This window comes from Punica granatum, chromosome 7, assembly GCF_007655135.1.
Source record: "Punica granatum isolate Tunisia-2019 chromosome 7, ASM765513v2, whole genome shotgun sequence".
In the NCBI taxonomy this organism is placed as follows: domain Eukaryota; kingdom Viridiplantae; phylum Streptophyta; class Magnoliopsida; order Myrtales; family Lythraceae; genus Punica; species Punica granatum.
This window is the reverse complement of record NC_045133.1, coordinates 23568366-23595687: the sequence shown is the minus strand read 5'-3', so window position 1 is coordinate 23595687 and position 27322 is coordinate 23568366. Positions and strand designations below refer to the sequence as shown.

The 27322-nt window shown below is 41.2% G+C and overlaps 5 protein-coding genes and 1 non-coding gene across 8 annotated transcripts; 2 read left to right on the top strand and 4 right to left on the bottom strand.

The window, feature by feature from the left end:
* Positions 1 to 488: 488 nt before the first annotated feature.
* LOC116213318 lies at positions 489 to 1838 on the bottom strand. The gene is made up of 4 exons (XM_031548206.1): positions 1732 to 1838; positions 1491 to 1609; positions 1286 to 1359; positions 489 to 999 (listed from the first exon to the last, which is right to left on the bottom strand). The coding sequence occupies exons 2-4, from the start codon at positions 1573 to 1575 to the stop codon at positions 703 to 705; spliced, it is 456 nt and encodes a 151-aa protein (XP_031404066.1). The 5' UTR covers positions 1576 to 1609; positions 1732 to 1838; the 3' UTR covers positions 489 to 702.
* Positions 1839 to 9378: 7540 nt separating this feature from the next.
* On the top strand, positions 9379 to 9451 carry TRNAA-CGC. Its single transcript has one exon. It is a non-coding gene; the product is annotated as a tRNA-Ala (tRNA).
* Positions 9452 to 10096: 645 nt separating this feature from the next.
* Positions 10097 to 11770, bottom strand: LOC116212961 (40S ribosomal protein S29). Its single transcript, XM_031547730.1, has 3 exons — positions 11542 to 11770; positions 11053 to 11152; positions 10097 to 10428 (listed from the first exon to the last, which is right to left on the bottom strand). Exons 1-3 carry the CDS (start codon positions 11601 to 11603, stop codon positions 10420 to 10422), a joined length of 171 nt encoding a protein of 56 aa, XP_031403590.1. The 5' UTR covers positions 11604 to 11770; the 3' UTR covers positions 10097 to 10419.
* A 908-nt stretch (positions 11771 to 12678) lies between these two features.
* Positions 12679 to 13692, bottom strand: LOC116215154. The gene is made up of 2 exons (XM_031550756.1): positions 13368 to 13692; positions 12679 to 13257 (listed from the first exon to the last, which is right to left on the bottom strand). The coding sequence occupies exons 1-2, from the start codon at positions 13453 to 13455 to the stop codon at positions 13079 to 13081; spliced, it is 267 nt and encodes an 88-aa protein (XP_031406616.1). The 5' UTR covers positions 13456 to 13692; the 3' UTR covers positions 12679 to 13078.
* Positions 13693 to 17301: 3609 nt separating this feature from the next.
* LOC116213916 (casein kinase II subunit alpha-2) lies at positions 17302 to 21296 on the top strand. 3 transcript variants are annotated; one of them, XR_004158174.1, is made up of 11 exons: positions 17303 to 17599; positions 18207 to 18336; positions 18772 to 18966; positions 19225 to 19382; positions 19495 to 19585; positions 19699 to 19764; positions 19989 to 20071; positions 20474 to 20537; positions 20645 to 20713; positions 21021 to 21136; positions 21254 to 21296. XR_004158174.1 is itself a non-coding variant. In XM_031549060.1 (10 exons), the coding sequence occupies exons 1-10, from the start codon at positions 17514 to 17516 to the stop codon at positions 21078 to 21080; spliced, it is 1002 nt and encodes a 333-aa protein (XP_031404920.1). In that variant the 5' UTR covers positions 17303 to 17513; the 3' UTR covers positions 21081 to 21296. The 3 variants fall into 3 exon arrangements, 1 of the variants encoding a protein (XP_031404920.1); XR_004158175.1 differs by lacking the exon at positions 21254 to 21296 and having other exon boundaries at positions 17302 to 17599; positions 20450 to 20537; positions 21021 to 21039; XM_031549060.1 differs by having other exon boundaries at positions 21021 to 21296.
* A 169-nt stretch (positions 21297 to 21465) lies between these two features.
* LOC116213918 (uncharacterized protein At2g23090-like) lies at positions 21466 to 23139 on the bottom strand. Its single transcript, XM_031549061.1, has 3 exons — positions 22891 to 23139; positions 22586 to 22626; positions 21466 to 21824 (listed from the first exon to the last, which is right to left on the bottom strand). Exons 1-3 carry the CDS (start codon positions 22961 to 22963, stop codon positions 21705 to 21707), a joined length of 234 nt encoding a protein of 77 aa, XP_031404921.1. The 5' UTR covers positions 22964 to 23139; the 3' UTR covers positions 21466 to 21704.
* Between the last annotated feature and the right edge of the window lie 4183 nt (positions 23140 to 27322).

Genomic DNA, 27322 nt, shown 5'->3' with positions numbered 1-27322 from the left:
ATAAATCACACAACTATATCATAAGAGCTCAAGATAAATCATACAACAAACTATACCATAAAAGCTCGAGCTCAAGCTCATAATATTAGGCTCTTTTTTTTTAGATTAAATGGTGGGCAACAATGATAGCAAATTTGTTGCTCTTGCTACGTAATATTCGTGCTTTCGTGTTCAACCGCGAGCATATCAGACAAACTGAATAACTAACGTAAGCACTGGACTCATTAGTATAGCACCATCAAAGGCCTAGTATAATTCACAAAAGCCGATGTCCTCAAGTCCAAGTGAAGAGCATACTTTGAGCACATGTTTTGACACAAATGCATAAAGAAGATTCAAACCCAAGACCTTGAGATTATCAAACCACATGAAAATAAGTTTCAAACCACTAGGCCATCACTTTTGGTGGTTCGAGCTCGTCTAGGCTTGGATGAATTTGAGCTCATTTAGACTTTAAGCAAAATCAATGGTGACCTCAGCTAGAGTCATTTTCGAATTTTCATCGAGCCAAGCTTGAATCATTTGTGAACCGTCTCTTCTCATTTACACCTAGATGGAATCATTGGTGGAAGAAAACCGAATAGAGGCGGAAGCCTTGGCTTTGGAGTTTAGACATCGAAAGAGGAAGGAGACGATGAACAAACTGCGAGGTTGAATCAAACCACAAGCCAAGCCACTGACAGACTACATAATGTTATTAAGCTACTCAACAAACGAGAGGATGCATACAGCAACACCCGGATTTGACGTATCTACAAACTCGATACTTACTAATAATAAGCTACTGAACAACATCTTCAGCCGAATTTTACCTGCCTTGCACGGGAGGACTAGGAGGTGCAGGATCCGGTAAGTAAGGTATGACGGGAGTCCCATGGTCGATGGGCCCGCCCTTATCGATGTCTTCGAACTCGGGACTGGGTCGATGGGACTGTAATCCCGCATGCCCACGTTGCTGTCATCGGTTCCCTCGTCAGTTCCTCGGCCATAGCCATCTTCCTTTAACACCATCAAATAAACTTGTATCATTAATTTCATGTGTTTGGTTTGCTAAACACATTGCAATCTAGTGCAACAGTTCAAAACTCACTAGAAATACTTCAGTCTAACCCAAACACAGTATAAAATTTGAAACTCACTATAAATATTTCGTCATAAAAAAAAATAAAAACCACCAAGCTGAATTAATTTCAGCAAATAAAATTGGCTGAAAACACCTCATCAGAAAAAATAATAATAAAAAAGGGAGAAATAGAGAATAGTCACTTAGGTGTACTGCATGCACCTTGAGCTTCCTGCCAAGAGGTCCAATGGCCACAGCCCCACCATTAGCATTACGTGCAGAGACCTCAGATTCGTCTGGGAAGTTTCAAAACACAGGAAAATGTTCAGTGGTCGGAAAACATGCATATATATGTCTACTGCAGACAAAGACAACAAGATCGTTCAACGGTGAAGGTGAACAGAGCTGAAGGGCGTAACCATTTTACCGGTGACTGGGAGGAGGAGGAGGAGCATCAAAGCAGCGGCGGCAACCCCAGAGAGCAACGCCGTGGGGAGCCCTGAGACCTTCATGATTCCGGCGGCCTGGAATTCTGAGACTGATCGCCTGAAAGCCCCGAGAATGGGCGGTTTTAGACGGATAGAGTTTGGTTAGTCAACCGACAAAGATTCGAGAGAGAGAGAGAGAGAGAGAGACAAAGACCGAGAAAAAGAGAACACCGTACGTACCGAAAGCAGAGTGTCTTACTCGACTCGACAGAGAAATTGATGGGGTGGAAAAAAGGAAGGGTGTCGTGGAGATTTAAGAGCCGATCGAAGAAGCTATAAATACAGCTTCTTTGGGGAGTGGTGAAGAAGAACTGACATGCTGTTGGGTAACCCTCCAATTTGGAGGAAGTTAGGCTCAAATTGTATTGGGCTTTTATCGGGGTTTAATAGGCCCAAGAACCCATTTTTGTTAGGGTTTATTCTTCAGCAAATCAGCTGAGGTATAAAAGCAGCAGCAGACTGCAGTAGCAGCAGAGGGTAGACAGCAGCGGCAGAGGAGCTGCAAGCAGCAAAACAGCACAAAGAACAAAGGAAGAGCAGAGCCGAATTCTGCTCAACAGGGGCAGCGCGCAGCTGGAGATCAAACCTCGATCGGGATATCAAACGAACTCCGATTGGGACGAAATTTTGACAGCAGCTTCACAACACGTGGGGCTAACTTCTGAACGGTCAGAATTTCTATTCGAGCTCTGTAGGTGCTGTTTCAGCTGATTTTGTGAACCACCCGGTGTGGGTGACGAATTTAGTATTTGGGTGATCCAAGAGAGTGTTTTTCTTGAGTTTGGTGATCCAAGGGTTTACCCTTGATGAAAGACATTGTATAACCTTCATAGTGGATCGTTGATTCGGAGTTGGTCCCGTGGTTTTTCCCCACATTGGGGTTTTCCACGTAAAATTCTTGGTGTTGTTTTACTTTACTGCTTGTTGGTTGATTTGATTAGTTCCTATCTCGATTACACCAGTAGGGGAGGAAGATTAATTGCTGCGTTATTGTTTGGTTAAGTACATCCCTAACCCCAACAAATGGTATCAGAGCTTCGGGTTAGAGAAGTTTGAGTTTTTTCGGTGTTTTCGAGATGGAGGAGTCTACAGGATCCATGTTCAAGTTGAATGCAACCAACTACTCTATATGGAAGTCTCGGATGGAGGATCTTCTATTTTGCAGGGATTTGTACGATCCTATTGAAGGGGATTCCGCGAAACCCAAAGATAAGGATGACAAGGCTTGGGAACGCACAAATCGGAAGACTATTGGTTTGATTCGGCAGTGGATAGACAATAGTATTTATCATCATGTTGCTCAGGAGACAAATGCAAAAGCTTTGTGGGATAAATTGACAAATCTCTATGCGAGGAAGACACCGCAAAATAAAGCATTCCTCGTGAAGAAGCTGGTTCATCTTCGTTTTCAGGATGGAGGTGATATGGCTGCGCACATGAGTAATTTCCAGGATATTATTAACCAGTTGACGAACCTGGAGATAATATTACCCGATGAGTTGCAGGCTTGTCTACTTTTAGGGACTCTACCGGATAATTGGGACACACTTGTGGTTGCATTAAGCAATTCTGCGCCAAACGGGAAGCTATCGTTGGCTACGGTGACAGACAGTTTATTTAATGAGGAGACTAGAAGGAAAGGCACGGGAATTTCCATTCAGTCTGAAGCTTTGGTTACTGAACAACGGGGGAGAAGTCAAAGCAGAAATTTCTCTTCCAAGCATAGTAACTCACGTGGCAAATCGAGGGGCAGATCAAAGTCGAAGACGAGGAAAGTAGTCACTTGCTATCACTGTGGAAAAGAGGGACACTACAAAAGGGAGTGTAGAGCTCTGAAGAAAAATCAGAATGGCAACGGTGAGAGCAAGAAGGAAGAAGGCACTACAGCAGTGGCATGTGATGGAGAGACCTACATCATTTGTGATGAAGCTTATGTGAATTTCACATGTCAGGACTCTACCTGGGTTGCAGATACAGGTGCCTCGTTTCATGTCACTCCTCATAGGGATTTCTTTTCATCTTACACTACCGGGGACTATGGTTATGTGAGAATGGGGAATGGACAATCATGCAAGATTGTCGGTATTGGTGATGTTTGTCTAGAGACCGAGCTTGGCTGCAAGTTGTTTTTGAAGAAGGTGAGGCATGTTCCAGAAATTCGCCTTAACCTAATCTCGACGGGTCAACTTGATGATGAAGGCTACAGTAATGAATTCAGCAATGGGAGATGGAAGCTCTCCAAGGGTTCGTTGATTGTGGCACGGGGTCAGAAGACCGACACTCTCTACAGGCTGCGTGCCAGACACAACTCCGGTCAGGTTAATGTTGTTGAGGATTATCCTATCGAGCTATGGCATAGGAGACTTGGGCATATCAGTGAGAAAGGTATTCAAATTCTTGCTAGAAAGCAGTCTTTGCCCATTAAAGGTATGCACTTGAGCACCTGTGATCACTGTTTAGCTGGTAAGCAGAGGAGAGTTTCTTTTGTTAGAAGTCGTCCCTCTAGATGCCATCATATACTTGATCTTGTGCATACAGATGTTTGTTTTATGTCGGATAGATCTCTTGGTGGTGCTCTCTATTTTGTGACATTTATAGATGATCACACCAGGAAAGTTTGGGCTTACCCTATGAGAACTAAAGATCAGGTGACTGAGATTTTCAAGAACTTCCATGTAGCAGTGGAAAGAGAAACAGGCATGAAGCTGAAATGTGTCAGAGCTGATAATGGTGGTGAGTATAGAGGTCCTTTCGAGAACTATTGCAGGACTCACGGTATCAAACTTGAGAAGACGGTACCGAAGACACCACAACAGAACGGGCTTGCAGAGAGGATGAACCGCACAATTGTTGAGAGAGTTCGTTGTATGCTTTCTCAAGCGAAACTGTCTAAGCCTTTCTGGGGCGAGGCAATGAGGTCAGCGGTTGATCTTATTAATCTTACACCGTCAGTTGCACTTGATGGAGATGTACCCCAGCAGGTGTGGACCGGCAAGAAAGTATCATACAAGCATCTCAGAGTATTCGGGTGCAGGGCATCTGTTCACATTCCTCGAGATGAAAGATCAAAACTTGATGCCAAGGCAAAACAGTGCATCTTCTTGGGTTATGCACATGAAGAGTTCGGGTACAGGCTTTGGGACCCTGATAGCAAGAAGATCATCAGGAGCAGGGATGTTGTCTTCTTTGAGGACCAGACAATCGAGGATTTGCAAAAGTTAGAGAAGGCCAGTGTAGGCAATCCTCACGAGATCTCTATTCCTGTACCGGTTGATGTAGAGCATCCAATGGAAGAGGTACCTGGTGAATATGAAGAAACCACGACTGGGGGTGAGATTCCTCAGGTAGATGATAATGTGACTACGGATGATACAGGCTCGCAGTTACAGTTAGAGCCTGCAGATCTACCTAGACAATCTGATAGAATAAGACGATCATCTACAAGATATCCGCCTCATGAATATGTGCTACTGACTGACGGGGGAGAACCTGAGTGCTATGATGAAGCTGTGGCACATGAGTACAAGGAGCACTGGTTGAAGGCGATGAATGAGGAGATGAACTCCTTGTCTGAAAATCACACGTATGACCTAGTGAAGCTACCGCAAGGTAAGAGAGCATTGAAGAACAAATGGGTCTACAGGTTGAAGACAGAGAACTCGCGACCTCGATACAAAGCTCGACTGGTAGTGAAAGGTTTCAACCAGAAGAAAGGAGTTGACTTCGAGGAGATCTTCTCGCCCGTTGTCAAGATGTCATCGATCCGAGTTGTTCTCGCACTGGCAGCTAGTCTGAACTTGGAGATCGAGCAGCTCGATGTAAAAACAGCTTTCCTGCATGGTGACTTGGAGGAAGAAATATATATGAAGCAGCCTGAAGGATTCCGAGTTAAAGGTAAGGAGCATTTGGTGTGCAGGCTGAGAAAGAGCTTGTATGGGCTTAAGCAAGCACCTCGGCAGTGGTACAAAAAGTTTGACTCTTTCATGTTGAGCCATGGCTACACACGGACAACTTCAGATCATTGTGTGTTCGTGAAACAATTCTCGGATGGTGATTTTATCATTTTACTGTTATATGTGGATGATATGTTGCTTGTCGGTCATGATATGAGCAAGATTGCAGAGTTGAAGAAAAAGCTCAGCAAGTCCTTTGCCATGAAGGATTTGGGACCGGCAAAGCAGATCCTTGGGATGCATATTTCTCGTGACAGATCAAGTGGAAAACTTTGGCTTTCTCAAGAGAAGTACATCGAGAAGATTTTGGATCGGTTCAACATGGGTAATGCTAAACCAGTTTCTTCACCACTTGCTTCTCATTTCAAACTTAGCTCGAAGCAATGTCCTACAAGTGAGAAGGAGAAAGAAGAGATGAAGAAAGTTCCTTACTCATCAGCTGTAGGAAGTTTAATGTATGCCATGGTCTGTACAAGGCCAGATATTGCTCATTCTGTTGGTGTGGTAAGTCGTTTTCTCTCCAATCCGGGGAAAGAGCATTGGAATGCGGTTAAATGGATCCTGAGGTATCTCAGAGGAACATCCAAGGTGTGTTTACACTTTGGCACTGGTAAGCCGGAGTTAGTGGGCTACACGGATGCAGATATGGCAGGAGATATCGATTCCCGGAAATCCACTTCGGGATACTTGATGACTTTTGCAGGGGGAGCTATCTCATGGCAATCAAGACTTCAAAAGTGCATCGCTTTGTCTACAACGGAAGCCGAATACATTGCGGTGACCGAAGGTTGCAAGGAGATGTTGTGGTTGCAAAAGTTTTTGCAGGAGTTGAGCTTGAAGCAAGAAAGGTATGTTCTACACTGTGATAGTCAAAGCGCCATTCATCTTTGCAAGAATCCCACTTTCCATTCGAGGTCGAAGCATATCGATATCAAGTTTCATTGGATTAGAGATGTGTTGGAGTCCAAGCTGGTGAAGCTAGACAAAGTGCACACTGATGAGAATGGAGCTGATATGATGACAAAACCTCTCGCTAGGGAGAAACTTCATGTTTGCCGAAGTATAGCCGGTATGCTTGAAGCCTCCAAATAGTCGGGAGGGGGAGTTTGTTGGGTAACCCTCCAATTTGGAGGAAGTTGGGCTCAAATTGTATTGGGCTTTTATCGGGCTTTAATAGGCCCAAGAACCCATTTTTGTTAGGGTTTATTCTTCAGCAAATCAGCTGAGGTATAAAAGCAGCAGCAGACTGCAGTAGCAGCAGAGGGTAGACAGCAGCGGCAGAGGAGCTGCAAGCAGCAAAACAGCACAAAGAACAAAGGAAGAGCAGAGCCGAATTCTGCTCAACAGGGGCAGCGCGCAGCTGGAGATCAAACCTCGATCGGGATATCAAACGAACTCCGATTGGGACGAAATTTTGACAGCAGCTTCACAACACGTGGGGCTAACTTCTGAACGGTCAGAATTTCTATTCGAGCTCTGTAGGTGCTGTTTCAGCTGATTTTGTGAACCACCCGGTGTGGGTGACGAATTTAGTATTTGGGTGATCCAAGAGAGTGTTTTTCTTGAGTTTGGTGATCCAAGGGTTTACCCTTGATGAAAGACATTGTATAACCTTCATAGTGGATCGTTGATTCGGAGTTGGTCCCGTGGTTTTTCCCCACATTGGGGTTTTCCACGTAAAATTCTTGGTGTTGTTTTACTTTACTGCTTGTTGGTTGATTTGATTAGTTCCTATCTCGATTACACCAGTAGGGGAGGAAGATTAATTGCTGCGTTATTGTTTGGTTAAGTACATCCCTAACCCCAACACATGCTGGTTGGGGTCTGGGTTTTGGAAACGGAGTCATGTGCTTTTTGTTGTCTTCCATTGAATTGGAAAGAGAGAGAGAGTAATTAATTAGCTGGGCGCATTAAAAACACGAGCCGTGGTGCAGTTGATAGATCACATAGACGGATTTAGATTTGTATTTCAGTGGAAGTGATCGACAGCATTGAGTTCGGCTCTGATCGGGAATTAATCTCCACCAACGGGCTGAACATAGTTTCACCGAAAAAATTAGGGAGGCACCAGAACAAAGAAGGAATGATGGAGGTGGAGAAAACAGAGAGATTGAATTGAATGCAGAGAAGCGGAAGGGGGACGTGCTGGGTGGAATTCGAGCCGATGGGCACGTCCCATACCCTCTGCTCTGCCCCCCATGCCGTGCTATGTGCATTAAGGAGGGAAAGCAAAGGAAGAGACAACTCTGCTCGAATGGTGAAAAAAAAAAAAAGAACTTTTACGCACATTCAAAAAAAGAAAAAACTTATTTGGAGAAAGTGTTTAAGCGATTCTAACGCGCAACTCGGGAATCATTGCCAATAAAAATTGACTTGGAGAAAGCTTATGATCGTCTGGAATGGTCCTTCGTCAGATCGGTCCTTTAATTCTTTAATTTTATGAAAGATATGATCAAGTTTATCCCCTATTGTTGCGTTTCTCCTATGAATATTTCGGTCCCTCCCTCGTAACGGAATTAACTTGCCTATCTTTCCCAGGTCAAGGCATTTGCCAAGGGGATCCTCTACCCCATTTAGTGCCTACAATAGCAAGACTGATTCTAGGGGTTACCTGTGTTAAAGCTTCTCTGTTCGCCTTATATTTGTAGAAGATATTGTTCTTATGGGCCAAACAAATGGGAAGACTTGTGAAAGCATCCGTCAAAAACCGACTGATCATATCCCGGTGTGCCCCCTCGAAGCATTAACAACATGCATTCGTCCCTTCCACCCCACCCGGCCCTCACGAGACCGGGACGGTTTAAGCTTAAACGAACAAATCAGCAGTTGGTAACTTAGTAGGACAGTAGGTGGAGACCTCATGAATGGCGTAGACTGTCCGGAAGCTCGGGTAAAGTTTCTTATCGCAAGTGCTCGGCCAATTGCCCTAGAATGAATCAACGAACGAATGCTCGAACTAAGCCATAAAGGCTGGTAGCAAATTAAAGCTAACCTGGGGTCGGTACGAACAAGTCTATAAATACATGATCTGGACTAAGAGCTAACTAACTTGAGATTTCCCAATGAACCCTCTCTCTACATTCGCTCTCTAAACTATTCTCTCTCCCTGGTTCTTCACTCTGGTGAAACCTCGCCGCCGTTCTCCACCACCAAATCCCACTTCTCCGCCGTTCTCGTAGTCCCGACCTCATCAGGGATTATTACAATGCGTTTGTTTTCGGAGTTAAAGTCACGAATTTGTGATTGTGATTGTGATTGTAGAAGAAGACAAAAATATATGGGGTCCACCAGTTTGACTTTTGAAATATAAAATGAATGGAAGGTAGAGATAATTAATTGTAATGGGATTGTATTTTAATAATATATGGGACCCACCAATTTGACTTTTGAAATGTGTGTTTTGTTGTGTAGTGTTTTGAGTTAAAGTTAAAGTTAAAATCTTAAATCACGACTTTGAAAACAAACGGAGCATAATTAATCTTTTGATCAACCGATTCTGGCGATTGCAAGCTAACCACGTTTACCGAGAAGCAAAACTTTTTGTACAGATTTGCTCGCTAAGATAGACTCTTATTGAGTATATTATTCTTCATGCATGGAGCGAATACTTGGATTGTTAATGAGTGCACAAGGGTACATATTCTCAATCTTATCAATTGCAATATTGAATATCTCAAAGCTGCTATCCCACATGAAAAGGAGTGAAGAGATGCTTGTGTTTGTTTACATTTGTGTGAAACTGTTCGGTGAAAATGAATTCCATGAAGACAATAAGAGGAAAAATTGGGAAGAATTTAATGGAGAGACTGTCAGATCCTTGTCATTTACTGAGGTTACTTTGGTAATAAGGGCTTTCAACGATGGTCCACAATTCGGGGGTGTAGCTCATATGGTAGAGCGCTCGCTTCGCATGCGAGAGGCACGGGGTTCGATTCCCCGCACCTCCATTCTATTTTCTTGTTTTTTTGGTCTCGTGTTCGATTATCTGCCCCTCCACTCCTCTAATTGTTATTTTTTCATGCTTATTTGCCCATCGTCTTTTATTGGTGTAGAACTTCGTAACATACTGCACTCTATTAAACATTGGCATCTTTCTTCCCGATCAAATATTGCACATTTATACATTTATGCTCGGAAAGATTCCAATTATTTGCTTTCGATTATAGGAAGCATTTGGTTCAAGTATTATTAGATTTACAAGAAATGTGAAATTATAAGAAAAAATTGACTATTAATTCATTTATTAAATCCTAGATTGAAATATATTGAATTATTGGATTGTGGATGACGTAATAATATATGATTTAATGTGAGTCCAACACCTATAATCTCATTTTAATTTGAGAATTTCTTGTATTTCAAATACAAAATCTTTACTAATCACGGTTATAGAGTTTCAACTTGAAAAGGTGATTACAATTGTTAATAACGATGTAAAATACGATGCAAAGTTCGGATTTTACGATATAGAATCTCCACTTCACAGCGAACCAAATGCCACCATAGGGCAAATAACACTTGGAAGTATAACTTTCGACCAAAATAACCAAATAGAAGATGACAACACAACATCACAAAGTGGCTCGGTCATCTAGCATGAAGCATTAAATAGATACGAGGAGAAAGGGTCCCAGAAGGATGTACATAAAGATGCTCCAACCAATTGTCATTAACCAAGTAGGTGACTGTGCTCCATGGTCAAAAGAAACTCCGACCAATAACAATTGCTCGCCTCAAGCGGATAAATTGCCTCACCTCAAAATTTCTCAAAACATTTCATGATTCATAGCAATCTAAGATTGCAATAGACTAGTAAGTCTTAGATTAACTAACTAGGATAAGGAAAATAATATAAACTCCTGCTTCTTCAACCAATCTTACGGCGAAGCCTTCATCATGTCAATGCATCCTTTCCTTAACGATACTGCAAGGCAGCAGGGATAACATTGGTCAAATTTGCACTTCCATGACAAGATAAACACAGATAGGAGAACAAGCAATAAATATACGCGCTCAAGAAACACAGAGTATGCAAATACCACTGCCCTATCCCTTCTCCGCACAACCTCCTATTTTTAGTTGGTCAAGCACCAGAGTGGGTTGTTCTATGAGCTTCTATTCCCTCTATCCCATCATCCAGTCATGCTCAGCCAAATTAAAAAATCGACAACTTTGAGCCACAAACAAGCTCATTATGAACAAATCTAAACAGGAACAATGTGCTACTATCACCCAATCACGCTTCAGACCCAATCACGCTTCAGCCAAATCAAAAGGGCGACAACCTTGAGCCACAAACGAGCTCATTATGAACAAAGCTAAACAGGAACTATGTGCTACCATCCTTCCCCAGCCAAATCAAAAGTCTGACAACCTCGAGCACAAACAAGCTCATTATGAACAAATCTAATCGAAGGGATTTTGTGCTTCTAGGCAAGACCATTCAAGCTATGCATACGCAGGGATTCAAAGATGCAACTTTGTAGAAGCAAAGCCAGCTCAAAGAAATAAACCAAAGAGTGCCCAAGAAGGGGTTTAAAAAAAGGACCTTGATGAAGCCAATTTCCTTGGCATTGCTGCGAAAGCACTGCCTGCAGCACATGAGGCCGTACTTCCGGATCAAACCGTGAGGGTTCCCGCAAACTCGGCTGTGCACAAATCAACAGAATATTCCACAAATTAGACTCATCCCTTTATGCAAATTCAAAGAGAATTGGAATATCTTTTCTTTCTCCTACGACCTCCCTAATTTCAGCATCTGAGTAAGAGTCTAATAAAAAGCCTATGCCTCCTTTTTCCAGCTTAATATGAGAATTATGAAAGTCAATTGCCCAGTGAATATCATCAAATTACATACAAAATCTCTACTTGTCGATGGCCTTTTTAAGATCCTCAACGAATTCTTGAAATTGACAATCGCAGCTATGAAATTGATATCGAAGAGCTATGATTTCTGATCCCGAAGACGGCAATGGAAGATCGAGCTCAATAAATTCAATTCGAAAAATCTCAGGAAAGGAGGATCTGTAATGCATACCAGGCGCGAGAACCGGGACCGTAGTTCTTTGGGTGCGAGTTCCACACATTCGAGTGCCCCATCTTCCTATGTCCTGAGAAACCCTAGCTCGGTCGTCTCCTTCCTTGAGTTGCCGAATCTCCTCTGCTTGCGGTGGGAATCTATGGCCCCGCACTTAAACCCTAGAGGAAATTTTTCTTTTTGCACCCCCCAGTTTTTACATTTCCACTAACTTGCTCCCCGAAGTTTGCTCCAACTTGCACTTGCAGCTTTTGGGTTCATAAGAGACCCGTGGGAAGGGTTACGAGAAATCGCACCGATAAAAATTAGATATAGAAGTTGCACCTAATTGAGTTCAGAGCAAGTTTTTCCGAGTTTCGTTTGTTCCAGTGAAGTTTGCTTTCGGCTCTCAATCTATAGACTGTACCAATTGCTTGATATTATTCGTTATCTTGGCGAAATTGTCACATTACTATACATATTTTACAGTAGTTTTAGTGGTATTTTCAGAGGGATTTATGCAATAAATTCTACTATGTCTATAAAATCTGAATATTTTGTTAATCGGCAGATGACAGCTGGCATTTCGAACTGGTAAATGCTTGATGAATAGTAGAATCAAAATCAAAATTACTATTTTAAAACTCAAACCGAAATCACATAAAATCCGGGATGCAAAATGGTATGCTTGATTGTCCAGGCGTAAACAAGATTCAAGAAGGTGCAATTGGTTTGCAGCTAACTACACTGGCTGAGTGAACGCAAATTCTGCTTATCGAACCAGTATACGCATGTCTAGTTTTTTCCGAGATGCTCCTGTTTAGTCGGGCCGTGTTCATCGTCGATACATATTTTGTCGATGAAGGAGTTTTTGCCAGGAGTCTCTATTTCCTCTGTAGCTATCAAGTTCACCAAATTCTGGCATTATAATATTCACATCACATGAGACAGATCAATAATATATACAGTCGATCGATAGCTTTTGATTGTTATAATCGACTAATTAACTTAATGAATAAACCGAAGAAAGTTGAGTCTGCTTTTGATTATAAAAATAGAAGCTACTAAAGAGAGACTCCCTCGATGTCAATAGATCCAATTACATGCTCGTTTATACGTAGATATATATAGCGTGATGATATCAAAGAACAAGAGATATGAACAAGGAGGAAGTATACATATGCTATAAACAAAAATACATCCAAAGAGCATCATCAATTAATCATGTGATCATCGAAATCCCAGTAACGGCACGACGTATACATGATATAGGCACGTCGAGATTTTTTTTCTTTTTCATTTTTGGGAGCAAGGTACTGCAAGAAGAATTATGTTACTATATACGGCTAATATATATGTGGGACGATGAGGCATCGCGTTGACGTGCATTGCTCCAATGTCTCATCCTGACGAATGAGAAGTATAAGTCTAATATATCGACAAGTGATCGGTACTTCTGCTCTTTCTTTCGCTCTGATTCCTTGCCGGCTCGGAGACAGCGACAAAAGAAGTATATACGACATCTTAATGGATATAGGTGTGGATATAGGCGATCGAGCTAGTGGCGGAGGTTGGGAGCGCACCGGGCCCAATCGAAGAAGCTCCAGAACGATCGCTTCTTCCTCCTCTTAGGGCTCAGGGCTGCCGCCTCGGTTTCATTTTTCTTCAGCATGTTCCACATCACATGGACATCGTCGTACTCGCATCTCCTCACATCCTGTCGGAGCTTCAGCAACCCTGCAAGTTTGTTTCCCAACATGTTCGTAACAATCAAGATTCATGACGTAGCCAGATAGGGCAAAGAAGATGATGAGAAATCAATCGGGTGGATGTATATAGTAAGTTACCGCGGTTGCGGACACCAAGACGCGTAGCGACATCGATCCACAGGTTCCTGAGAGGAACCCTCATCTTGTCCCAGCAGTCCAATCCCATCGCCGCCGCCGGAATGATTTCACGACTTGGGAGGCTTCGCGGGGGCGTCAGGAGAGGAGCTAGGGACTAGGGATACGAGGACGACGAGGACGAAGACGAGGATTTCCGCTGAAACGAGGAGAGAGCTGGGGAGATCTCTCCTACATGTAGGCCGGCTGGATGTAACGGAACCAAGCTGACATTCAGAGGGAACAGAGTGTACGGAATGTGTTATGGAAAAACAAATAACTAACCAAATTACCTGAAGTTGCAGGACGTTATTAACTAACTCTACGCGGATCCCTCTCTCTCTCTCTCTCTCTACATGTCCCTTTCCCTCTCCTTCTCTGTGTTATTGACGTTGTTTGACGAGCGAATTGATCGCTCGGTCACTTCTTTAATTTGTTCAAATTTTGTTCAACACATGTATGTATGTACTCCTCACTGCATACACTTAGATCGATTCTTTTTTTAAAAATTTCGTGGAGAAAAATGTAATTATGCTTGACTGTGCAAAAGCACCCACTTTCACCGACATGAATGGGTTCAAGCGGTTTAGTATTTGTTCCGTTTAAGTAAGACGTTGAGTTCGAGTCTTGTGAATGGAGAAAATATAGGAAAACTTTACCTCTTAGTGGACCGACCTAGCTTGAACTTGATTAGTTGAGATTCGTCGGACTTCCAAATACCTAAGTGCACATAAAAAAAAATGACTTTTGCGCGAGCAATTACACGGATATAAAATCTGATATTAACAAGGAAAATGCAAGTTCGAGTCTCGAAAAACGCACTTATTGGGAGAGAGAATAATCTTTAATACTTGATTTTCCGGAATTACGAGGGCAATATCTTCCACAAAATTTTCACCCAAAAAATCTGATATTAACGTATATGGCTGAAAATATAAATTAATAAAATGCATATTTCTCTGAATATAGAAAATCGTCCTTCTATTTGTTATAACACACACACACACACACACATATATATATATTGAATACCTGTATTGAGATATAATCGATAACGAATACGTTACCATACTATGTCTATAAATTACCAAAACATTTCATGTACGTATTACTATAAAAGCGTACAATAATATATTACATCCACAATAATCAAATAATATAGTTGCCCAACTAAATATTCACAATTTTACGAGCAACTATTCAATAATAAATTTACTTAATTAAGATATCGTACATATATTAATAGTATAAAACTCTATTTTAATAGAAATATTATATCATACAAAAATTATGAAGAATTTATAAAATATAAGATGTTGATGTGGCGGCATGAGAGGACATAGTATTTCAATGATGTGACAGCATGAGATTAAAATGTTTTTAATTTGGATGAGATAGCCACATGAAATATCAACTTCGGAGTTTGTTATAATATATATAGATTTTTTACATCTAATTTTTGAAATTCAAAAATGGGAATCAAATCCATGATGATATATATCATGTGTCGCTCACACAATGTAAAATGCTACCACGCATAATATACCTTTTCCCCGAGCTCTCCCTCTATCTTAGGTCGAGCCTATATCATGTTGAGCCTGTCTGATATATCGAGTTGATTTTAGATCATAGGGAAAAAAAATAAAAATAAAAAACTACTTTTAGTCCCAACATCCCTTCATGTTTTCCTTAACGTTTTTAAGTAGTTATAATCCCCAAAAGTTATGAACCAAGAGTGTGAAATCTTCACCAATACCAATTTCAACCAACTGAAAGCTAAGGCTGCGTTTGGTTTGGGAGTTAGATTTTAATTTTAATTTGTTGATTTTGATTTTAATTGGATTGTAATGATTGTGGTGTTGAATTATGAGAAAAAATGTAAAAAAGTAATGCATAATTAGAAAAAGTTAATATTAAAAATTAAATTGAGTATAATGGAGTTGTATGTGAATTTATGTATGGGACCACCTTTTTACTTTGAAGAGTTTATTTTTGTTGTGTAGTGAGTAAAAAGCTAAGGTATTGTTTTTACCTACTATGATGAACGTAGTCGACTGTCTAGAATAGATCCCACACACTTGGAAGTCTTGTAGTGATTATACGGACACGGCAAGTCCCCGTAAATAAGAAAGGAGAAAGTAGTGGCCAGGAAGAAGAAACGCGAGGAACACGAGTTTACTTGCAGATGCCACATCCTAACACCCTATTCGATTGACTATACGATCTCTCCTTGTCAATCAGATCTTCCATAAAGATATGAATGAATGATGCTGTAGGAGAATGCAACTATAAGAAGATGTGGCATCAAAGCCCCATGATCATAGAAACGAAAAGAAAAGATAGACGAGGGAGCCACCAGAAGTGGCCAACAAAAAGTGGCCCAAGAAGATGTGGCATCAAAGCCCCATGATCATCAAAACTCAAACACACTTATTACGTAGGAAAACAAAAAAACTTTGGAGGACCGTGTTTTCTACTTCACTTCAAGAGTGGAGAAGCGTAGGAAACCAAAAAAAAAAAAAAGCCTTCTTCAAATCCTATATAAATTAGAGAAGTGGAGAAGAGAATTTTCTTTGAAAATTGATTCCACGTTTTAATAGGTAAACGTGTTTTTTCCCATTTTGATAATTTTTCTAAAAAATTGCAGAATTCTCTAACGGGGCCATGCTTTCACATTATATATATCCAGATTCTACATAAATTGCCCAAATGATGAGACTAATTCATATTAAATGCTTATAATTGTTCACTGAAAAAAAAGAAAGCTTATAATTAACATTAGTTACCTTTTTTTGCTGGGATGAATGATAAATCGGAAGGAACAGAGATAAATTTCTTTTTAGAATTTGAAAATAAGTTAAAAATAAATTATTTCATTAAGCTAATATTGCTTCTCATCACTTGAATTTATTTTTATTGAACAAACAAATAACTATTTAGCAAAAAAATCTTTTGGTTATCATATCTCATCACACTCAACGTGAGAAAAGAACCTGTAAAATTGCATATAACGAATTAATGAACTTTTATTACTGCTAATATGAGGGCCGAAAATCTTTTTAAGTTTCACTTTCAATTCTCATTTTTATCTACGCCCACTATAAATTTCATTGATTAATCACCATTGAATTGAGGGTGTGATGGTAAAATTAATCAAATAAACATTCTCTCTGTATTTTTTTTTCTCTATCTTTCCCTCCTTTCTCTATGTATCTCTCTCTCTCCCTTCTTCCGGTAGCGCGAGCATCACGTCTAATAAGTTCATTAGCGCTGAGCCATGAGTTTATAAAATACGACACTTGATCTTAGTCATAAGTAAATAACCATGAGTTTGTATCACGTAAGAATTTTATCGGTTCTTATCGATTCTTTTTCACCTGAATATCGTGAGGAATGAGCTCCAACCCTTTGTTTCTGCATGATCATCATTTACTAACTGATTTGAGTGTTTAGAGCCTGTTTGGATTGTGGATGCAATTTTAAAATCACAATTCTAACTTAACTCTACCTATTACAAAACAAAATAATTCATACAAAGTCAAAGAGTGAGCCCCATTTATACCACTTTTTTCCACAACAAAACAACATAACTCATACAAAGTCAAAGGGTGGACCCCATTTATTCCACTCAAAATCAAAATCAAAATCTGATTTTAAAATCCTACTATGAAACCAAATGCAACCTTAATCTAATCAAATTTTAATAAATACTTAAATTGTGTAAGAAATCCATAAGAAAGAAAACTATTAATTAAAGGCATAATAAAACTATTTCTGGCGGTTACTGTGTTTATGCAGACAATATTTATCCCACGTCAAAAATAGAAAGATAGATTTGAACAGACAAACAGTAAATAAATTGGGGAAAATATTCTCAAGACAAAATCCTGAAATAAATCCGAAAATCGAAATCACTGAATACGAAGTTTGCTTTCTGCTAAGGAATCCCATGATGTGAAAGCTCCACCGAGCAGTCTTCAATAATTTCTTCAATCCGTCAAACCACCAAAGAATCCTCTTGCGTCGCACCCCATCAACCGGCACCGAGGATCTGTTCCTCTGCAGATAACATCCGCCCCGCCCCCCCGCCGTCGCTGGATTCCGGCGTCAATGTCTAGAGCTCGCGTTTACGCCGACGTGAACGTCCACCGGCCGCGGGATTACTGGGATTACGAGTCTCTCACCGTCCAATGGGGGTAAAAGGGGTTCAAACCCTAACACGTTCTCGCTGCGATTATTCTGCTGTGCTGCTGATTTGCTCGTAACCTGAGTTTTGCAGCTGAACTTTCTCCGTTTCCTTTTGTGGTTTTCTTGCAATTGTTCTGGCAAATTGCTGTTCTGCGTTGTTTCTGAATTTGAGAGGCGAGAAGATGCGGAAGGACTGTTGTTGGGATGATTGAGGCTGAGCTCGGGTTTCGTTTAGTGAAGCAAAGGATAAATTTTTTTCTGGCAGTTGGGCGGGGAAGTTAATTTGGCTGTGTGGTTGTTGATAATAGAAGACTAGTAGTTAATTCTTGTTGCAGCATCAGCTTGTTGCTCGATTCCGATCCCTTTGTATTGTTTGATGTGCCTTGTCATCATTTATCTCTCCGCAAAATGAAGGATGCCGTTATTGGCCGATTCGCATTGCTTGGAAATGTGTTCGCATCTTGTTGGTTCCCTTGCTGCTGCTGTGTACTGGCTTTGATACGATGTGGCTGTTTTGAAGTGCAAGGTACTGACCATGCTTTTTCCCCCCCCCCCCCCCCCCCCCCCCCCCCCCCCCCCCCCCCCCCCCCCCCCCTTTTCCTTTGTCTGACTCAGCGATCAAGATGACTACGAGGTCGTCCGGAAAGTTGGAAGAGGAAAATACAGTGAAGTCTTCGAAGGTATTAATGTCACCAACAATGAGAAGTGCATAATCAAGATCCTTAAGCCCGTCAAGAAAAAGAAGGTGAACACCTGCATTTTCCACCTCACTGTGACTTTATGAATCTGCCCATATTTCATGGGATCTGAGCAGAGACCTTTATGTAAAAGATTTGTAATCTTAATTTCTTTGCTTGCATTTGTCCTGGCTTATTTTTGTTTTTCCATTTTTATTCTTGGCAATACGTTAGCGTGTAGTTTGTTACGCTCTGCTATATCCACTTGCTAAATATATAATATTGTTAGACTGGCTTACATTTAGATTATAAGAATCTTTCAGCAATATGCAAAATTTACGTGGGACCTAATCTCCAGTTGGCGGTACCTACCGTAGTCTCTTCAAATCGAAAACTTGTCCTACTGTTTGTCTTTTCAAGCAACTTTATTATCAGCCTGTCATTTGACATTTGCTAGAAGCTTAAACCCTGCTAATAAGATATATTTCTTTATGTCTGTGCAGATAAAGAGAGAGATCAAAATACTACAAAATCTCTGCGGTGGCCCAAATGTAGTGAAGCTGCTTGATATCGTTAGAGATCAGCACTCAAAAACTCCCAGCTTGATTTTTGAATATGTGAACAGTACAGATTTCAAAGTTCTGTACCCTACCTTGTCAGACTATGACATACGCTACTATATTTATGAACTTCTCAAGGTATGTTTTCGTGTGAATCTTGGTAATGAATCCACATACATGTCATCTCAGTCAATGACAAAGAAACTCAGCTCAAAATAGCGGGCAATATATTAATGTTGATTGATGATATCGTTCAGTTCAGCTCTCACATTTTCTTCTTCATCTTGTTCTTCTTGTGGGTTTGGTGGGTGCACTTTATGTAATTGCAAAGATACTTGTTCATGCTCTTCTGAAAGTTTTGGTGTTCAAAGGATTCATGCATCTTTTTGACTGCAGGCTTTAGATTATTGCCATTCCCAAGGTATAATGCATAGAGATGTGAAGCCCCATAATGTGATGATTGACCACGAGCTCCGAAAGCTGCGGTTGATCGACTGGGGTCTTGCTGAATTCTATCATCCTGGTAAAGAGTACAATGTCCGTGTGGCTTCAAGGTGAAATTTTATCTGGGTTTCAGTTGTCTTCGTTTCCCTTTTAATTCTAAATTAGTAGTTTCAATTGGGTAAATTTTGTAAGATGTCTGATTGTTTTCTTTGTTTCGACCAGATATTTTAAGGGGCCTGAGCTACTTGTTGACCTTCAGGATTATGATTACTCATTGGATTTGTGGAGTCTGGGCTGTATGTTTGCAGGAATGGTGAGTCAATATTCAACCATTGACTTTTTGAGGGGGGCTTACTTAAATCAAATTCTTTTTGTGAAGTAGCATTTTAAGGTTGATTACATTTTTATTTTCAACCCTTAATGCAGATATTTCGCAAGGAGCCATTCTTTTATGGCCATGACAATCATGACCAGCTTGTCAAAATTGCCAAGGTACTTTTGAGAACTCTGTTTGTTGAGCAATCATATGCTTGCTGGCCATACACATTTGAACTTTCTCCAACCTTAGTAGAAGTTTATTTCTCTTTGGTGTCATTTGTTTGGTCACTGCTGAAGTAGTTTAAACTGTTCGGAGATCTCAAAGTTTAGACTGCAAAAATATTGTTACACGCTTTTACTGCACTAAAATCTGATAAATTAGTTGCAATTTTTATCAGGTTCTTGGGACAGATGAGTTGAATGCATATTTGAACAAGTATCACCTGGAGCTGGACCCACAGCTTGAAGCTCTTGTTGGAAGGTTATACTTTACGTTCATGATCATTTTTCTTCTTTAGCTGAAGAAGCAAGTCACTTCCACATCTGAAAATGAGAGGCCTGAATAATCAATCTCTGTCTGGCACCTGAGCTTAATTTTTTTAACGCATCCTCGTGGGATTATATATAAAGTATCATCATAATGAGATGTTCACTTTTCACCCTACTTTTGATATTAGAAACTTTCAAGTATGTGATTTTCAGTTGGTTTCTATGGCATCAAAATCCCAAAAATGATCAGAAGCCAATGCTCTCACATTTCTTATGTCAAGCATGAAATATAAAGCTATTTAGTTGACAGAGGGATAGTAGTTTTAACCCGTATCACTTGTGATCAAGTTATTCCTATCGCATTTTTCAGTTTTCTGAGACAAAGTTAATGCAGACACAGCAGGAAACCGTGGTCGAGATTCATCAATGCAGATAATCAGCATCTAGTGTCCCCAGAGGTAAATGCTCTGGATATGTTTTGATTTCAATAAAAATTCCAAGATGTTCGTCTGTGATATGCTGTTACACTGTTTACAATGTTGATGTTAATCTTTATGCCATGCAGGCAATCGATTTTCTTGATAAGCTTCTTCGCTATGATCATCATGACAGACTTACTGCAAGGGAAGCAATGGTATGTAATCCCTGATTCGTCCAACACACATTCCTTTTATTAGAGAGCATTACCATTTGATAATTCGAGCAAAAAATATCGTCATGCATTGGGATGAGGCAAGAGGGAGTTGCGGTTTGTTATTTCATGCTTTTTTTGTTTGAAACACAAATCTTCTTCACAGCAATACAACTCATATTACCTTCGTGAGCAAGTACGGTGCATAGCCCTAACTAGAATGATCATAGGGAAGACTTGAGCAACCAATCTAATTTTTCACGAACTTGAAGTACTAAGTGGACTTTATATCTGCTACTATCTTTGTCAGGCACATCCGTACTTCCACCAAGTGAGAGCTGCAGAGAATAGTCGGATGCGGACACAGTAACACATTCAATGGCTTTTACAGCAACCATCCGGTTTCTGCAAGAGAATCACATTCAGGTGGGGCTCATGTTGTCATATGTATCACAAATAGTAACTGTGTTTATTTTTTTCTTCGACTTTTCTTGGTCGGTTTCTTTTTCTGTATGGGATGCTTACAGGTACTCGCTTTCTCAGGTTCCCGTTGTTATGCTAGTCAGATGAGTTCTTCCTTTCAAAATCCCGTCTCTCCCTCTCTATCAGTAATTTTGGTAATGCTTCCTCATCAAGAAATTTCAAACTGAAAGCAAATTGATTTGCAAACGATAGGGTCTGGAGTTGATCCAATTCATTTGGTTCGATTTCAGTTGGTGCTAATAGGTCGGTAACTGAGCTAGCTTTACGAACAGTTTATCCCCAATTGTAGCACGATGTAATCAACATTGAGACAGAGAAAGACGTCACACACTTATATAGCCACATACTATACACACAAACTTTTTAAAGCTGCTGAATGCCCCGAAAGAGTTTGCACAAAGGATTGCCTCACAAAAGCTTCACATACGATCACAATTTAATAGAAGTATGCAAGGTATGAAGTTTCAAAGCCATCTTTATTCCGGTCCACAGCAGACAGGGCTTCTATTTGTCACTTCTTGAGGTGAGGGAAGCATGCATAGAGGTCCGATTTCGGATGTTTTGCTTCGGCGTGTTCCCGACATTTAACCTCTGTGGTGGTGCATATGAAGGTCTGCATGCAAACCTTACACTGCAATAAGATAAGCCAATAGGTATGACTGAGATCAGCAGTCGCCATCCATAAAATCGGTATCCAAAGAGAACACGAGGGAGACAAACAACACTGCCACAAATTGGGTCGAGCAGATACAATAAAAAGATTGGTATAGTAGAAAGACCATTAGACCAACAAAACCAATTTAAATGGAAGCCATTACGCAGGATATCTGGGAACAGATTCAATAGAAGCACAACAAAACGTATAAATGATCTACCGGTTACAAGTCTCGAGCATGACCACTGAGAACACAGCAAGTGCAATTTGATACCTTTCAACAACCCGATCCATCTCACGCATTCAGATCACTAATTTTTTCAATGAATTGGTATTTAGCAAATTTGAAAATGAAGCTTTCAGCCGAGAACTGAAAAAACCAATAAGCTTAAGAATGTGCACATAAGCAAACACTTATCCATGGGGGGATACCAAATGTTCATCTGATCAGTGAAACGGCTTTTGGTATAGAAAGCGGAACAAATAGTTAGTTTGTAAATTGAATGAAATCTAGGTCATCGATCATTCGCAGGCTATCAAAGTGTCAGAGCATTGGTTTTCAGTACCAAGATCCCTTCTTTTTCAATAAGTAAGCAGGCGAGAGCCTCGGAAAACTTGCAGATTCAAGCACAAAATAATGAAAACTCGAAGTTCAAAATCAGAAGAGTACACAACAATTACTAATACTGTCATCACTATTCAGGTGAGATCGGTGGGAGAGAGGATCAGTAATTTACTTGTATAGTCATGGCCTTCTTGTTCGAATCGAGCTGGCTTCCTGCACAACGAATTAACCACACAAACAATCAAATGCGCGCCACAGAGAGAACAATGCTGAGGCAAAAATCGTCATCTATCGGAGCAAATCAGCATCAAAAGCCAGGAAATCGACTATCTGAAGAACAAGCTGAGGGATTCGACTGTGATAAGCGCTTGATTGAGTGGCTAATATGACAAAATTGAGTACAGATCTAAAGAGTTTCCCAATGTTTTCGCTCCGATTTGACAGTAATCAAAGCCGGAAAGCAGTGGGGGTTAGAACCTCGGGCGGCCTTTTGCTTCTCCATGTTCTTTTCGCGGGCCATCTTGGCCTTCTGCCCGTTGCCTCCTCCCATAGCTGCCGCTGCCGACGACGCTCCTTATTCTTCCTCTTCTTCTGCCGTGGAAGCTCTGAGTTTTGCAGGAGAGAGAGAGGGACAGAGAGGAGCTAGGAAATTTCGTGCGCAGAGGGCGTATTTATAGATGGCCGCCTCTTCTCTCTCTCTCTCTCTCTCTCTCTCTCTCTCTCTCTCTCTCTCTCCCCCATTGGGGGAGTGAACTGAGCATTGTCCCTGCGGCTGCTCCTCCTAAACGACGCCGTTAGTAAACGAGTTGATAACTGCCAACTACATCGACTGGATGGACGGCCCAGATTGCACCCCGTACACCATTGATTCATTGAACATTAACTCTAAATAATTTTTGTGGGTTAATGGTATAAAAAAGCATGAATTTTGATTTTTTTTAAATTTCGGCACAAATTTTATATTTTGGCTAAAAATGGCACGAATTTTGATTTTTTTTATCACGTTAAGCATATGTGCCATTTTCCATCCATTTTGCTGACTTTGCGAAAAACGGTGTCTACATGTTAAATAGTTTCATGCCAATTCAGCAAAAATTTGAAAAAATTAAAGGGAAAAAAAAAGAGAAAGACATTGATCGGAAAAAGGGTGGCCCACCGCCCTTCAATTGGAGTTGCCGGTGACCCTAAAAGGCACCAAAAAGCCTAATAGGGGAGTGGTGGATGAAATCAAGGATCTATCGGCCGGAATCAGGAGAATCGTCAAATTAAGGGTTCTCCTAATTTCGGCCGGTGGAGCCTCGATCCCAACCACTACTCCTCGATCGATGTCCTATGAGGTCAACGACGACCCCAATCGAGCTTATGGTGACTAGTCAGGACCCTCACCCTTTCTCCTATCAAAGCATTTCCCTCTTTTTTATTTTTTTAAATTTTTATTATATTTACTAACATAGGGTGACACCGCTTACCATGTAAGCACCGTTTTTTGCAGCGTTAGCAAAATAAATGGAAAAATGACACATGTGCTTAACTTGATAAGAAAATCAAAGTTGGTGCATTTTTTACCAAAAAATAAAGTTTTTGTAAAATTGAAAAATGGTCGAAGTTCAAATCTTATGAATTGAAAAAATTTATTTTGAACAAGTTAAATTCACTATGAGCGAGTTTTATCTCTTAATGAACTGATCTGGATCGAATTGAATTAATTAGAGCCTATTGAAATTTTTGAATATCATAATTAAAAAAAAAAGAAGGAAACTTCGGGGACATTTGGACCTTCAACTATATTCCCGGTCCGTAGCCTTGAAGTGGAAGCTCTTGCTCATTTGTCCGCCAAGGCTTTGCTTCTCAATCAAATCTTCTTTTGCTCGACAAAAGAAAGTTAAGCTTCTTTGAGACCGGTGGAAGTACCGTGATAGCTGTCGGGGTTAATTCGAAGTGGTGGGCTCGGAATTACTTGAAGCTGATGGGACCATCGAATGTCGTCGGGGATGAATCAACGATTGCTTCAGGTGGCGGTAGAGTTTCCGGTTTGCAGACGTAGTATTAGCTCAAATTGCATTGTCCACGTGAAGGGTACTAGCTAGAAACTGAACATGCCTATATAGAAATGGACATGTTCGAGAAGAACATCCAAATTCAGTTCCATGAACTTATATTCTTAAGGATTTCAATGTTATGACCATTGCGTTCACCATATTGTTCCATTCTATTGCGTTAGTCCGAACGATGTATGTGTGGCCTAAAATACTCCATGAGCTTACATTTAAGGATTTCACCATTCTTTACTCTTTGTTGGGTCAGTTTGGTTCCTTGGCATCTCAAACCATCACTCCTTTTGGTGTTAATCTCGCATTATTCTCGATTATCTGAAGAACATTTTGTTTACGCCTTAAAACATTTACATCGAGCATACGTGGGAACAAGGGTGAAATCGATCGAGTGAACCAATATTGTTTTACCCTCTTAGCAACATCACGGAAGATGCATTGAGAAAAGATCTGACTTTCATGGATTCGAACAAATTGACGTTTGAACCTTGCAAGTCTCATGACACGCGAAGAGACAAAAACATAAGTCGTATGATCACGAGATATATACAAGTTCTTATCTGTTCTTTTACGGAATAAAAAGCAAAAAATATTTTATATATTTGGTTAATTGTTTATTTTATTGCATTGCATTTGTATCGGATATGGCCATTGATATTGGGAATTGGATGGTTGGTTCAGATCAGATAAGCCCACTCTATGCCACAAGGCACGACTAGTGGCTTAGCGCTGTGATGCAAAACATACAGCTGGAACTGACCCACATTCCAATATTAATAATGCTATGGTTGTAATCACTTGGTTTCTTTATGTTAGTGAGATTACGAAATTTTTTGAATCACGTAACTCATATTACCTTCGAACATGGACTTTTCCATATCATGAAGCATTCTCAGTGTAATTTGTTGGGCCGATTTCTCTCCTATATGGAGAATGGTGAGGGCTTGGTATTAGAAGTAATCTCACATGAAAAAGTTGAGAGAAAATCCATAGGTTTATAAGAGATAATGGTCTAACAACCCATTAGCTTAAGCTTTTGGATTGCGGATGGGCCCGAGTCCGAAATAAGTCTATGGATTTTTCCTAATAAGTGGTATCAGAGCCCAAGGTAACGATTTTAGGGAAGTGCACACGTTATGCGTGGAAACCCACACCACGCCAAGGCCCGAGTGTGGAACTCGTGGCTAGTGAAGGGCCTAACAATTGGTATCCAAGTGCGGAAGTGGAAGCCTGGCTTGAAGTCCCCCATATAATCGAGAAGGGGGGAATTATTGGGCCGGTTTCTCTCTTATGTGGAGAATGGTGAGGGCTTGGTGTAGGAAGTAATCTCACATGGAAAAGTTGAGAGGAAATCCATAGTTTTATAAGAGATAATGGTCTAACAACCCATTAACTTAAGTTTTTGGGTTGCGAATGGGCCCGAATCCGAAATAAACCCATGAATTTTTCCTAACATAATTTGACTTTGTATTATTACTAGATATTAACCAAACATTAGATTATGTTGCCGCCTCCTTCTCTGGCGTTGTAGCTATCCCTACTCCCCGGTGCAATGCCAAAATCATACGAAACAGTCGGAACAAGGCTTCCGGAGTCGGCCACGTACCAACCAAACTCAAACAAGGTCACTTATGAAGGTGGCAGACATTCATCAGATCACGACGGGGTCCACGATGATTGTCCGCCTTCCTCAGTCGGTGACCTCCTCAATCCTCATTGGTTCTCGGTGACGGCGCTGTTCATTATTGGCAGTTGGTGCTAGTGGCCCCCTCCGATGTCTCCACCCTCAGATCAGTGGCAAGGACGGTTCTGACGGTGTCCCAGAGGTCACAGAGGCCCTCCTCCTCCTCCTCCTCCTCCTCTCCGTTTCCGGCGAGGTGGCTGTAATGGCTGTCACCCACTCCCCTCCAGTGATCGAACCTTCTCCCTCCTCGAACGGACCTATGGCGGCGTGTGGTGGTGACCACTGATAGTGAGACAGCGGCAGCGCCGCCTATAAATGGCCCTGACCCCCTCCTGTCCGCTTCCAAATCGGCTGACCGCCTCCTAACCAAGTCTTAACCAAGTCTACTTTGTTGGACTGGCCTCCTCCCTTCTTCCCTGTTTTGGATGCTTTATGCTCAGCTTTGGACTCCCTTGGGCCCAGATCGGACCATTCACTTCTACATTTGTAGAGATCTGACCATGGCGTTTCCTCCTCGGTGTTGGCACCTCTGACGGTAATAAAATGGAGTGGCTTCTTTGTCTTCGGCTTATAGCTCCACCCGCAGTGCCCCCTTCACCCCTTTGTGTTAAGGAATTGCCTCCCTCAGGTAGAATTGGACCATTGCCATACTTTTCCTCTCTATTGACTCGACCGTTTTTGTTCTGGTGTGTTAGCTCGGGCTTCTTGAGCCTATCCGGCTGTTTTGTCTGTCTTGTTGTAGTAGTGGAGTGGCAGAGGCCGGTTTGATTGGCAGCTTGGCGTCTTCCCCTGCTCGATTGCTGGTCTGAATGAACCGAGATTGCTAAATTATTCTTGGTTTGACTACATGGGATTGCCTCTTTAGGGCTCCCTGTCGTGGTCACTGGTTTGAACCAACCGAAGTTACTTAGTAGTTCTAGGTTTGACCCTGCCAAATTGGTTGACAGCCTTCCTCGGTCCCATCAGATTGGTCCGCAATTTGGTGTCTTCCCCGATTTGCCGGATTGGTCAACAGTCCTCCCTAGCCTAGGCTGTGATCCTACCGGTTGACACAATTCTTTAAATGGTTCATGACGCTTGGATACGGCTCAAGACCCCTTCTTCTTTGCTCTGGTGTCGATGTCTCTTCTTAATATCGGCATCAGATGGCTGAGTTTAACATGGAATATGTCTT